Source organism: Ictidomys tridecemlineatus, chromosome 6 (assembly GCF_052094955.1).
Source record: "Ictidomys tridecemlineatus isolate mIctTri1 chromosome 6, mIctTri1.hap1, whole genome shotgun sequence".
NCBI classification, from domain to species: domain Eukaryota; kingdom Metazoa; phylum Chordata; class Mammalia; order Rodentia; family Sciuridae; genus Ictidomys; species Ictidomys tridecemlineatus.
In genome coordinates this window covers 103109714-103124501 of record NC_135482.1, presented here as the reverse complement: position 1 = coordinate 103124501, position 14788 = coordinate 103109714, and the positions used below count along the sequence as shown (strand labels likewise).

Sequence of the window (14788 nt, the reverse complement as noted above, 5' to 3'; positions counted from 1 at the left end):
TTTTTGGTCAAACCTGAATATATTTTATTATTACATTTTCTTCTCCATTATGAACAGAGAAGATGCAAGAAATTATATCAAATTTATTTGTATCAGCTAAGAGTTGTTTTGTGAACTAAAATATGGTCTATCTTGGAGAAGGTTCCATGAGTTACTAAGAAGAAAGTGTGTTCAGATATTTTTCGATGAAATATTCTATATATCTCTTAAGTCCATTTGATTTATACTATTTTTTAGGTATGAAGAGTTTTTACTGTGTTTATATCTGAATGACCTATCTATTGGTGAGAGAGGGATGTTGAAATCACTTAGTATTATCATACTGGCATTTATCTGAATCTTTATTTTGAGTAGTGCCTATTTTATGTAATTAGCTGCAGCAATGTTTGGAGCATAAATATTTTTTTTTGTTATATTTTTCACTTTACAAGTATAAAGTGACCTCTTTTGTCTTTTCTGATAATTTTGGCTTGATGCCTGCTTTGTTGGTATGAGAGTAGGTACTCCTGATTGTTTTTAGGCTTCATTTGAGTGGCATATCAATTTTCACTCCCTTTCAGCCTACAGCTGTCTTTGCTTGTGAGGGGAGTCTTGCAAACAGCTTATAGTTGGATCTTGTTTTTTAATCCATTCTACCAGCCCATGTCTTTTAATTTGAGAGTTGAGACCATTAATACCAGTATAAGGTAGGACACAATGAGAAGTACTGTTGATTGGAGTTTTGCCCAGACAGATCTGATAGAAACACTCCCAGGGTGAGGTTGCTATAGATTTCTAGGAGGGGAGTTCCAGCATCTGGATCAGGCCTTAGGGATTTTTCTGGGTGGTATCTGTTCTGGAGAAATTAGATCAACATGTCCCTAGGGCCAGGCCAATGCTGGTCTGTCCTAGGAGTCTGGATCTAAGAAGAATTCTATTCATGGGGCAGGGGAGTCCACTCTCTACAAGTCTCATACACTCTGATGCCCAGGAATATGCAGCCTTCCTCTAATCTGCCATCTTGAAACCATGGCTCATGGTTTCAGAGGCTTCTTCCATGGTTGGCTAACTCCATTACTCTGGGACTGAGGTGAGGCAGAACATTATGGTGGAAAGGTGTGGCAAAGGGAAGCTGCTCAGTTCATGACAGCCAGGAAACAGGAACACAGAGAGAGAGAAGGTGACCAGGATAAGATATAGTCCTCAAAGTCATGCCCACAGTGACCTACTTCCTCCACCATGTGCTACTTGCCTACAGTTTATACCACCTCTCAGGAGTTCATTCAGCTATCAATGGATTAATCCAATTATGAGGTCACAGCCATAATGATTCAATCATTTCCTAAAAGTCCCACCTCTGAAAATTGTCATTGCTGCATTTGGGACCAAACCTTTAACACATGGGCTTTTGGAGGACATTCTAGATCCAAACCATAACGTATTCCCTTCCCGGACACGTGCACAGCCTACCCATTACCACCTGCCTCACCAGAGTGCAATATTTGTTACAGTTGATGAACCTACATTAATACATTATAATGACCCAAAGTTCATAGTTTACATTAGGGTTTTCTTTTGGTGTTGTATATTCTAAGGGTTTGGACAAGTGTATGATGTTATGTATCCACAATTATAGTATCATGTGGAGTGTTTTCAGTTCCTGAAAGACCTCTGTGCTCTACCTATTTATCTCCTATCCCCAATCCCTGGAAACTCCTGATTTTGAGTTTCTTCATAAACTTACCTTTTCCAGTATGTCATATAGTTGGAATCAAATAATATGTAACCGTTAGAGATTGGGGCTTTTCATTAATAGCATTGCTGAAATCTATCAGGTTTCTGCTAATAGTCTTCTTGAGCCCTGTATTAGTGTGTTTTGTAGTGCTATAACAAAATGACCACAGCTGGAAACTCACAAAAGAGATTTATTTAGCTCAAAGCTTTGGAGGCAAAAAAGTCAAGGTCAGGTAGCTCCAGCTATGAGGGCTTCATGGCAGTTGCATCTTGGTGGGGTTATATATAAGAGGGAGAGATAACATGGTGAAACAAGAAGCCAGAGAGAGACTTGGGGATAAGGCTGATCCTTTATAATAATTCACTTTTGTGGGAACTAACCAGAGTCCAAGAGAACTATACTAATCCCTTCCTCCTGAAGGCATCATCCCCAATTACCTAACCAGGCTCTACCCCTTAAAGGTTCTACCACCTCTTAATACTGCCATGGTGGGGGTCAACCCTCCATTGCATGAACCTTTGTGGGGCAAAGCACATCTAAACCATAGCAAGGCCCTTCCAGCTTTTGACCCAAAAGTAATAGCAATGTTTTAGGTAGCATCTCAGTTTTGGGATCTTGTGGGTAAAGTGGCTATGAAGATGCACGTACAAGTCCTTTTGAAGAAAAGTATTTTCATTTATCTTTAGAAAATACTTTTTAATATGGTCAATGTAAGTGTCCCAGTTAACTCTTGCTGTATAATAAAACTTCAGAAGCAACTTAGCAACTGAAAAGCAAGCAACCAACAAATCAGCAAATACATTTAATTTGGAAGATTTCATGGTCTAGAAATTTGGAAATGACTCAGTTTGGCAGTTATCTCTTGTGATCTTTCATGAGGTTGCACTTAGATGTCACCTGGGTCATCTGAAGACCTGGGAGTGTAAGCTGGTTTGCCCACATGGCGACAATTGGAAGTTCAACTTGACTAGATGTCCTTTCTAGCAAGATAGTCTCAACAGAGTCAGATTCCCCCTAGAGAAACTGTCGTAATTGAGCCAGAAGGTGGCTGCACAACTTACCAGCCCTTTAAGTAAAACAGTGTTACCACAAATGCATTCTATTGCTTACAAGCAGCTCACTAAGGTCAAGTAAAATTCAAGGAAAAAGAGGAATAGTCTCCAATTCTCAATGAATGCAGTATCACAAATTTTTTGGATGTATTTAAAAACAAATCACTGTAGGTCTATTAAATATTCCACACAGTAATTGCAGTATTTCTAATTTCCATTTTAAAAATACATAATATAATTGTGACATTATGCATTTAGGACTTAATGAGCTTTATTCTGTATATTTTCTCCTGGTCCTTCATTTTCCTATTTCTATCTTGTGCTGATTTCATGTGTTTCAATGCCCATCCTTTGAGTTCTAATTTGAGGTATTGTCTTTTTTCAGCTCTACAGATTTTCATTCTTATATTTTTTTTCTGCCAAAATTTAAGCTTGTCATTTAATTCCTTGAGTATTTTAATCATGGTCACTTAGGTAACTCCACTACCTGAGTGCTTTGAGAGTTTCTTTATAATGCCTCATCCCCTGCCTCCTTTTTTGTACCAGAGATTTGAAACTGGACTGCTTAACCACTGAGCCACATTCCCACACCATTTTTTTTTTTTTGTTTTTGGTACTGGGGATTGAACTCAGGTGCACTTGACCACTGAGCCACATCGCCAGCTCTTTTTTGTATTTTATTTAGAGACAGGGTCTCAGTGAGTTGCTTAACACCTTGCTTTTGCTGAGGCTGGCTTAGACATCCTTCTGCCTCAGCAACCAGAGCCCATGGAATTACAGGTATGCACCACCTTGCTTGGCCCCAGGCCTTTCTATTTTTTTTTTTTTTAATTTGAGACAGGGTCTTTAAGTTCTTAGGGCCTTGCCAAGTTGCTGAGACTGACTTTGAACTATCGATCTTTCTGCCTCAGCCTTCTGAGTCATTGGGGTTACAGGTGTGCACCATCATGCTGGACCCCCTCTTGGTTTTTGAGAAGTCTCTTATGTCGGGTATTTTTTGTTCATAAAATTTATTGTGATTAAAAAGAACATCCCAGGTCTATTTTATTTTTGAAAATTTTAATGAATAAGTTATAATTGTATATATTTATAGAATACAGTGTGATATTTTGACATTAGACATTATACATATGAATAATTTAAATCAACTAATTACCATATCTATTACCTCATCATTTTTTTGTGTGTGAGAACACTTAAGATCTATTTTTAAACCAATTTTGATATATACAATTCATTACTATTAGCTATAGTCACTGTGCTAAACAATGAATCATGAGAATTTATTCCTCTCTTTTATCTGAAATTTTGTATCCTTAGACCAACATCTTTCTTTTCCCCATTTTATCTATTCTCCAAATGTAGTGTGACCAAGATGCTACTAAGTTTCTGTGAGTTCCACATTTTAAGAGATGCTTGAATAGTTTTAATTGGCAGATATAAAATTGTAGAAGTCCTTTCAAAAAGACTGCATTTGCTTCCTCCTTATTTAGGGGTTGTTAACCTTATTTTAAAGGATGTGAAGTAATTGGAAGTGGATACTGTTCTTCATGAGGATACCTCTATTTTTAGTTCATGCTTCCTTTCATGGTACCCATTTTTCTGTTAACAGGGCCCTCCTCTTTGGTTAACTGTCAATTAAACTTGTGTACTTCAGTCCTGTGAATCTGGCAGAACTTCTGCTGGGATGTTCAGCATCATAGTTGTTACTCCTCAATGGTCAAATGCCTCAGGGAAAAATGGCTCATCCAAGTCCTTTACTTATCTCTGAACTTGACTCCAAATTTTTTGTTGCTTTGAGAGCTCTATAATGCTTTCAATGAGCATCAATTTAGTTCCACTTTGGTAACATCATTCTTAGTGTTAACTTAAAACAGAAAAGTCTGTCAGAGGAGAAGTAGAAATCTCAATTAGAAGATTAGCTCTGAAGATATGAAATGATTGCTCCTTAGAGCTTTCATCTCAGATGCCATCACTAGATTATCATCTAGTTTAATTCAGTTTCCTGCTTTCTAACCCTTTCCGTAGGAAACCAGACCCAGCTGCTGCCCCAGTGCAATGACTCCTGGTCTAACACAGCAGGCTCTGCAGCCTCAGAGGGCCACATTCTCAACTGTTCAGGTGAGCAAGACCCAGCACCTGAGTCTTCCCATTCCCTGTGTAAATGCCCGCTGACGTGACCCTGTCTCTCCTCAGACAGCAGACAGCTCCGCCTGGTGGATGGGGGCAGTCGCTGTGCAGGGAGAGTGGAGATCCTGCAGCAGGGCTCCTGGGGCTCCATCTGTGATGACAGCTGGGACCTGAATGATGCCCACGTGGTGTGCAGACAGCTGGGCTGTGGAGTGGCCCTGGAGGCCACCGTCTCTGCTCACTTTGGAGAAGGATCAGGGCCCATCTGGCTGGATGAGCTGAACTGCACAGGAGAGGAGGCCCACGTGTGGCAGTGCCCTTCCCAGGGCTGGGGGCAGCACAACTGCAGGCACAAGGAGGATGCAGGGGTCATCTGCTCAGGTCTGTGGTGCACACTGTGCACAGGCTGAGAGGTCTGGGAGGGTCTGCAGGGTGGTGACTGAGCCCTACTTCAGGGCGTGGGAATTGCTGACAGGTCCCAGGGGAGGAGGCCCCTCCCACAGTGCCTGTGTTTCCAGCAGAGAAGATGAGGTGTTTTCATTTCCTGCTGTAGCAGCTGAGCTTCTGCTGACACAGTCATTCTCTACAGTGTCCATTTGAAAGCAGATCTCATGCTTCAGTCACATGTGGGTGCAAAATCTGTCTAAAATCCACTGGATTATTTCCCCACTGTTGCTGTTACAAATTACTACAGAGTTAGAGGCTTAAACCCATCCTAGTTATCTTAGATTAGATTAGAAATCCATCCCAGGTCTGCCTGGGCTAAAAACAAAGTGTCAGTAGGTTGCATTTCTTTGAGGCTCTGGGAAGACTCATTTCCCAGCCTTTATCAATTTCTAAAAAGCTGTCTGCATTCCTTGGCTCATGGCCCTTTCTTAATTTTTTCAAACCAATCACTTTGCAACTGTCTAACCATTCTTCCAATGTCATGTTCCTTCTGACTATGGCCAAAAGAGGTTATTTGTTTTTAAGGACACAGTGTAGGGATGTGATCACATGTTTAATCCAGATAATTTGGTATAATCTCATAATGAAAAGATCCGTTTCTTAATCCTCTCTCCAAAGCCCCTTTGCCCCATGAGGCAACAAGGATTAGGATATTCACAGGCTTCTAGGATGAGGAAGTGAATGTTTGGGGCTCCACTATTCTGCCACCTCACTGTCCACACTGCCTTTCTTAGGGTATGTCACATATGTACCCAGGAAACAGGATTCAGCTTTTCCTCTTTGCAGAGCACCTAGGTCCATGTTCCCACTTGTCCATTTTTCACTGCATCATTAAGGTAGAAATAGAAAGATGGGTACAGCTGGCAAAATCAGATAAAGGAAGAAGAATTTCATTATTTTCCATGGGTTCTTTCTCAGCAGCATCAGCATTGTGTGTTCACTACCTTTGAGATAGGAAGAAAAACAAAAACAAAACCAAAAAACAACAGAAAGACCAAAACATGAAGAGTTGAATGCTCACTGAGCCCTAATGTTTCCCTTTCCATTTCAGAGTTCGTGGCCCTCAGGCTGGTGAGCGAGGACCAGGAGTGTGCTGGGTGGCTGGAGGTTTTCTACAACAACACCTGGGGCAGTGTCTGCCACAGCCCCATGGAAGCTGTGACCTTGTCGGTGATCTGCAGACAGCTTGGCTGTGGGGACAGTGGGACTCTGGATTTCTTGGTTCCTCTCAGGGAAGGTTCTAGACCCCGCTGGGTGGATGGAATTCATTGTCGGAAAACTGATATCTCTCTCTGGCAGTGTCCTTCTGACCCCTGGAAACAGAGATCTTGCTCTCCAAAGGAGGAAGCACATATCACATGTGCAGGTGACCTACTGTCTGTTTCTGTGTTTGTCCCATCCCTGCAGGTTACTGAAGGTATTTGGTGATGATTTTATTCAACTAAAGAAACTGGGGTTAGGAGACATTAAATACATACCAACACTTTTAAGTTAGGATGAGTTTTGGGAATTAAATTCCACCTTGGTCCAGCTCTTAAACCTGTGGTCATTTACTCTGAAATGTGTCTATACCAGTCAGACAACTGCTCAGGTCAGTCTGTTGGCAGAAAATAGTGAGAGCTCTGTAGGTAGAGACATAATTCCAGGCCAGAGAACAGAGAAGAGAAGAAAACACAGCTACTGCCCTCGTAGAGTTTATACTCCAGTGCTGGCAACACTTATTACACAGAAATCTGAGTGTCATGAAGAAGTGGAAGATGCTGGACCAGAGTTAGAGACCACTCTTAGGCAGACCGCCCCCCCCCCGCCCCCCTGTGACCATCCCGTTGAAGAGGCATTTGTTTGTTTTCGTCTGCCACATCACAGGGAACTCCTGAGTGGTCAAGGGGCACCCATATAATACTGATTGCATCTATGACTTCTCAGAATTCCAATCAGCTGGTAGCTGTAGGCAGGTGAGGTGTGTCTGGAGGAGGTACATGCCCCTGAAGTAATGCCCCTGGGGACTACATCTTGTCTCCTCTATTATATGCTGAGTAGCACCCACCTCCCCCATACCCTTCCACCGTGATATTTCTGTCCTGGAGCTGGCTCAACTTCAGTTGAATCCTCTTATACTGTGAACAAAAATAAACCTTTCCTCCTCTAAGTTGTTTTGTCAGGTATGCAAGTACAAAGTGATGCAAAGCTTATAATACATCCATCAATGTACCTAAGGGCTTGATTCCTGATATCTTGAGAAGCACACAAATGAGTATTCTTTTTCTACCTCACTTCCTTCTCCAGCTGCTGCCCTCTTTATCCCTCTGCCCTCCTCTCCACAACCTACATGTTTACCAGTATTGCCAACAGTCTCTGTCTGGGTCTACTGTGCTGAATTCATTTCAGTTAGGTTTTAGATCTCATCACTCCTCAGAAGTGGTTAAAAAAAAAGAAATCTAAAAAATAGGCCTGAGTTTGTTATATATATATATATATATATATATATATATATATATATATATATTTTACAGAGAGAGAGAGAGATTTTTTTTAATATTTATTTTTCAGTTTTCGGCGGACACAACATCTTTGTTTGTATGTGGTGCTGAGGATCAAACCTGGGCTTTGATGCATGCCAGGCGAGCCCACTACCGCTTGAGCCACTTCCCCAGCTCTGTTATTTTGTTCTTGACATCTTAGCAGCATTGTCTTTCCTTCTCAAAATTATTATTTTTTGCTTTTGTTACTCTACCTCATTAAGTTCATATGCTAGAACACCTTAGCTCAGATTCTACATTTTAGACACTCTAAGGGATATGTATAAGATCTCTACTTTTTCTTAGTTGTGCTCTCATCCTGAGCCACATGGACTTATACGACATCTATATGCCAACATTTCCTAAATATGTACCTCTATAGCTTAGCTCTGCCTATACTAAAAATTCTTGTATTCAAGTTTTGCATGACATCTTCACTTGTATATATAATAGGCAACTCAAATTTAACCTCTAAAAAAGAATGCTTGATTCCACCCTTCTAGGCTTGCTCCTAACCCTTTCTACCTGCTATATTCTCCATTGCAGTAAATGTTACTATCATTGCCCAGTCACTTAATATCAATACACAGTAGTCAACCTCATTTCTCCATTTCTCTTTTCCTCCACATCTCATATAATAGCAAACTCTGTTGCTTCTATCCTCAAGTATATCCTTAATCCTTGTACTCATTCCATGTCATTGTTAGTCCAGGGAAGATCATCTGTTGCCTAGATTAAACAAGTGTCTCTGGTGATCACCTACTTCCAATCTCTTTCTTCTATAATTGATTGTCAACCAGAGAGGTGTTTTAAAAATTAGTATCATTTTCTCCTTAATTTTAAGCCTCCTTTCAGTTGAGCTTAATATAAAATCCAGAACACTTATCCTCTTTTTTAAAAAAATATTTGCTTTCAGTTTTTGGTGATCACAACATCTTTATTTTATTTCTATGTGGTGCTGAGGATCGAACCTAGCACCCCGTGCATGCCAGGTGAGCACATTACTGCTTGAACCACATCCCTAGCCCTATGCTTATCCTCTTGACAAGGTCCTTAAGACCTGTTCTACAGCTTTCCTCTCCTGTTACTCTTCCACTCATGTACATATTGACTGTCTTTGTTTCATTGAAGAGGACAGTGGGTTTTTTAAAAAACAAAACAAAACAAAACTGTGTTGTTTTGTTTATTCCCCAGGAAACTTTCTTTCTAATGTGTTCTCTTCTTAGGGCCTTTGCACTATCTGTCTTCTTTGCTAAATATTCTGGAAATTTTGAAGAAAAGTTGGATAATTAAATATGTCAAAATCTGTTGCAGCCATAAAGTAAATAAAAACAGAAAAGTGCCCATTAGATTAGGTGATTAGGTAATTGTATGCCACTGAGCATCTTAGTGAGAACACGTTTTATTTTATTTTTTTTATTTATTTTTTTTAAAGAGAGAGTGAGAGAGGAGAGAAAGAGAGAGAATTTTTAATATTCATTTTTTAGTTCTTGGCGGACACAACGTCTTTGGTGGTATGTGGTGCTGAGGATCGAACCCGGGCCGCATGCATGCCAGGCGAGCGCGCTATCGCTTGAGCCACATCCCCAGCCCGAGAACACATTTTAGAGTGGAGAGTTTGAATGGGGTGCAAACCAGAAATAAAAGTACCAAAGAATACTAAGTAGATGAAAACTGTACAAAGTCCTTTTGAAAAGCAGACTATGAGGGAGAGAGAGTGAGAAATATGGTGCTGGAAATAGATTTATTTGAATACCAAGTAGATTAATGTGTTGATGTGGGTTGGGTGAGTTGCCTTTAAAAGTAACACTGGCACATTTCATTGTGTGTCCCAGGTGCAAAAACAACTAGAAACCGAAATGCCAGGGAAGCTGCGGTCAGCATATTGTGCTTAGACATTGAAGGACTTCATCATGGAAGAGGGAGGAGATTGTTCATGAGATGTTCCAGGGGAAACAGTTGTAACTGATGCATCGAAATTGCAAGGGGGGCATACTTGGGTTTACTCTAAGAACAAATAACAGAAGAACCTCACTCCTGTGAGGTCCACAAGGAAGGGATGGCCAACCCGTCTCCTCTTACACCCTCCCATCTTTCTCTTCTTCCCCAAATAGGCCACACTTGCTTTTGCTGGTTTTGTGCATAGAGGTTTGTGCAAGGAGATTTATGTTCCCACCAGTTTGTATTAGGCTTAGAGAGAAACCACTTCCTTTCTATTTTACTTAAGTTACAAAAACATTATTTATTCATTATAAGCAAGAAAGACATGTAAAAATGTAAAAGGATAACTTAGTCATATCACATCATCCTTTGTCTATTAATATTACCCTGAAGTAAATAGGATAAATGAACTGGTAAGTACCATTTCCTTCATTTTCACGGAGAATAAATTATCAAAATTGTCAGCAACTCCTACCATATCATTTAAGATAAAAATGAATGAATTGTGAGAATTGTCCAAATATGCAGCTAGGAAGAATGTGATGATAAATACTTGAGAGGCAGATGTTTATATTCTCTTCCGTCTCTCTTTCCTCACCCCCCCCCCCTGCCCCGGCCTTTTTCCTATGGCAGCTAAAGAGATATCAAGCAGTAAAACTGTATACTAGATAATTTTTTTTCTGAAATAAGACATCATGAAATGAGAGGTAGGCATGTCTACCATCCTGAAGGTGATCAACCACTCAAGAGAAGTCCTGCCTTCGTTTTCAGAGATGTTCCTGCATAGACAGATGTGACAGGATAAAAGGACAATAATATATATCAATACTGGTTTTTAATAACAAGTGCCATGTAGACATTTATTTTCTTGGTATTATTTTGCATGTATATGTACTTCTTTTGGTTTCAATTTTTTATAATTTTTTGTTTCTATGTTATCTCTGTGAACTCTCATGTATTATTTTTTCCTTAATATATTTATTTGAGTTTTGTGCATATATTTATATATTTTGTTCTTACCGGCTAGCTATTGTTCTACTGTTTTTTACCTGATTTTTTTTTGTACCAAGAATTGAACATATGGAATGCTAAATTATTATTTTTTTTATTGATTGTTAAAAACATTACAGAGCTCAAGACATATCATCTTTCATACATTCGACTCAATTGGGTTTTGAACTCCCCAAATATATAATACAGACTCACTTCTGTTACATACTCACATTTTTACATAATGGCATATTAGTGACTGTTGTATTCTGCTACCTTTCCTATCCCCTACTATCCCCCCTCCCCTCCCCTCCCCTCCCATCTTCCCTCTCTACCTCCTCTGCTGTTGTTCAATTCTCTCCCCTTTTTTTCCCCCCACCCCCTTGCCCCTCATAACCTCTTATAATTTTGTGTATCACTGAAGGTCTCCTACCATTTCCATATGTTTTCCCTTCTCTCTTCCTTTCTCTCCCCCCATTCGTCTTAGTTTACTGTTAGTCTTTTCCTCATGCTCTTCCTTCCTGTTCTATTCTTAGTGGCTCTCTTTATATCAAAGAAGACATTTGACATTTGTTTTTTAGGGCTTGGCTAGCTTCACTTAGCATAATCTGCTCTAATGCCATCCATTTCCCTGCAAATTCTATGATTTTGTCGTTTCTTAGTGCTGCATAATACTCCATTGTGTATAGCTGCCACAATTTTTTTATCCACTCATCTATTGAAGGGCATCTAGGTTGGTTCCACAGTCTAGCTATTGTGAATTGTGCTGCTATAATCATTGATGTGGCCGTATCCGTATAGTGTGCTCTTTTAAGGTCCTCAGGGAATAGTCCAAGAAGGGCAATAGCTGGGTCAGATGGTGGATCCATTCCCAGCTTTCCCAGGAATCTCCATACTGCTTTCCAAATTGGCCTCACCATTTTGCAGTCCCACCAGCAGTGAACAAGTGTGCCCTTTTCCCCACATCCTCGCCAACACTTATTGTTGTTTGACTTCATAATGGCTGCCAATCTTACAGGAGTGAAATGGTATCTTAGGGTGGTTTTGATTTGCATTTCTCTGATTGCTAGAGATGGTGAGCATTTTCTCATGTGCTTGTGGATTGATTGTATGTCCTCCTCTGAGAAGTGTCTGTTCAGGTCCTTGGCCCATTTGTTGATTGGATTATTTGTTATCTTATTGTTTAATTTTTTGAGTTCTTTGTACATTCTGGATATTAGGGCTCTATCTGAGGTGTGAGGGGTAAAAATTTGTTCCCAGGATGTAGGCTCTCTATTTACCTCTTTTACTGTTTCTCTTGCTGAGAAAAAACTTTTTAGTTTAAGTAGGTCCCATTTGTTTATTCTTGTTATTAACTCTTGGGCTACAGGTGTTCTATTAAGGAATTTGGAGCCCGACCCCACAATATGTAGATCGTAGCCAACTTTTCCTTCTATCAGACGCAGTGTCTCTGTTTTTATATCTAGCTCCTTGATCGATTTTGAGTTAACTTTTGTGGCTGGCGAGAGAAAGGGATTCAATTTCATTTTGTTGCATATGCATTTCCAATTTTCCCAACACCATTTGTTGAAGATGCTATCCTTCCTCCATTGCATGTTTTTAGCCCCTTTATCAAATATAAGATAGTTGTAACTTTGTGGATTAGTCTCTGTGTCCTCTATTCTGTACCATTGGTCCACCTGCCTGTTTTGGTACCAGTACCATGCTGTTTTTGTTACTATTGCTTTGTAGTACAGTTTGAGCTCTGGTATCGCTATACCTCCAGAGTCACACTTCCTGCTTACAATTGCTTTTGCTATTCTGGGTCTTTTGTTTTTCCATATGAATTTCATGATTGCTTTATCTATTTCTACAAGAAATGTCTTTGGGATTCTGATTGGCATCGCATTAAACCTGTAGAGAACTTTGGGTAATATCGCCATTTTGATGATGTTAGTTCTGCCTATCCATGAACAGGGTACATTTTTCCATCTTCTGAGATCTTCTTCTATCTCTCTCTTTAGGGTTATGTAGTTTTCATTGTATAAATCTTTCACCTCTTTTGTTAGGTTGATTCCCAAGTATCTTATTTTCTTTGAGGATATTGTGAATGGAGTGGTTTTCCTTATTTCCATTTCAGAGGTTTTGTTGCTGATATACAGGAATGCCTTTGATTTGTGCGTGTTGATTTTATATCCTGCCACTTTGCTGAATTCATTTATTAACTCTAGCAGCTTCTTTGTAGATCCTTTTGGGTCTGTTAAGTAAATTATCATGTCATCTGCAAATAGCGATAATTTAATTTCTTCTTTTCCTATTTTTATGCCTTTAATTTCTTTTGTCTGTCTACTTCAAGAACTAAATTGAATAGAAGTGGTGATAGAGGACATCCCTGTCTTGTTCCAGATTTTAGAGGGAATGCCTTCAGTTTTTCTCCGTTTAGGATGATGCTAGTCTGAGGTTTAGCATATATAGCTTTTACAATGTTGAGGTAAGTTCCTGATATCCCTAGTTTTTCTAATGTTTTGAACATAAAGGGATGTTGTATTTTGTCAAATGCTTTTTCTGCATCTATCGAGATGATCATATGGTTCTTGTCTTTAAGCCTATTGATGTGGTGAATAGCATGTATTGATTTCCGTATATTGAACCAGCCTTGCATCCCAGGGATGAATCCTACTTGATCATGGTGCACAAGTTTTCTGATATGTTTTTGTATTCGATTCGCCAGAATTTTATTGAGAATTTTTGCATCCAAGTTCATTAGAGATATTGGTCTGTAGTTTTCTTTCTTTGAAGTGTCTTTGTCTGGTTTTGGGATCAGGGTGATGTTGGCCTCATAGAATGAATTTGGAAGAGCTCCTTCTTTTTCTATTTCTTGAAATAGTTTGAAAAGTATTGGTATTAGTTCTTCTTTGAAGGTTTTGTAGAACTCCGCTGTATACCCATCAGGTCCAGGGCTTTTCTTGGTTGGTAGTCTTTTGATGGTTCTTCTATTTCTTCCTTTGTTATTGGTCTGTTTAAATTGTGTGTGTCTTCCTGTCTCAATCTGGGCAAATCATATGCCTTAAGAAATTTATCGATATCTTCGTTATCTTCTATTTTATTAGAATATAGGGTTTCAAAATACTTTCTAATTATCTTCTGTATTTCTGTAGTGTCTGTTGTGATATTGCCTTTTTCATCCCGTATATTAGTAATTTGAGTTCTCTCTCTTCTTCTTTTTGTTAGCATAGCTAAGGGCTTGTCTATCTTATTTATTTTTTCAAAGAACCAACTTTTAGTTTTATCAATTTTTTCAATGGTTTTTTTTGTTTCAATTTCGTTTATTTCTGCTCTAATTTTAATTATTTCTTGTCTTCTACTACAATTGCTGTTGTTTTGTTCTTCCTTTTCTAGGTTTTTGAGGTGTAGTGTGAGTTCATTTATTTGTTGGTTTTTTCTTTTTTTGATGAAAGAACTCCAGGATATGAATTTCCCTCTTAAAACTGCTTTCATTGTGTCCCATAGATTCCGGTATGTTGTGTCTGTATTATCATTTGACTCTAAGAATTTTTTTATCTCTTCCTTTATGTCTTCTGTAACCTATTGATCTTTCAATAACATATTGTTCATTTTCCATGTGGTGTAGGATTTTTCCTTCCTTTTTTTATCATTGATTTCCAATTTCGGAATGCTAAATTATTGAGCCATATCCCAGTCCTTTTTTTTTTTGGTACTGAGGATTGAACTCAAGGGCACTCCACTACTGAGCCTTAGCCCCAGCCCTATTTTTTTTAAGAGACAAGTCTCACTGAGTTGCTCAGCAACTTGCTGTTGCTGAGGTTGGCTTTGAACTCACCATCCTCCTGCCTCAGCCTCCCAAGCCACTGGGATTACAGGCATGCGCCATTGTTCCCGGCCCTAGTCCTTTTTATTTTTGTTTTGAGACAGGGTCTCTTTAAGTTGCTGAGACTGGTTTGGACTTGGAATTTTCTTGCCTTAGTCTTGTGAATTGCTGGGATTACAGGTATGTG

At 39.3% G+C, this 14788-nt stretch overlaps 1 protein-coding gene across 1 annotated transcript in view; it reads left to right on the top strand.

Annotated features, from left to right (window-relative positions):
- Positions 1-14788, top strand: part of LOC101970787 (antigen WC1.1-like) — a 35956-nt gene that overhangs the window by 15945 nt on the left and 5223 nt on the right. Inside the window, exons 5-7 of the mRNA XM_078015891.1 lie at positions 4795-4887; positions 4963-5277; positions 6395-6709. Coding sequence (XP_077872017.1) covers positions 4795-4887; positions 4963-5277; positions 6395-6709 — 723 coding nt within the window. The remainder of the gene's footprint in view (positions 1-4794; positions 4888-4962; positions 5278-6394; positions 6710-14788) is intronic.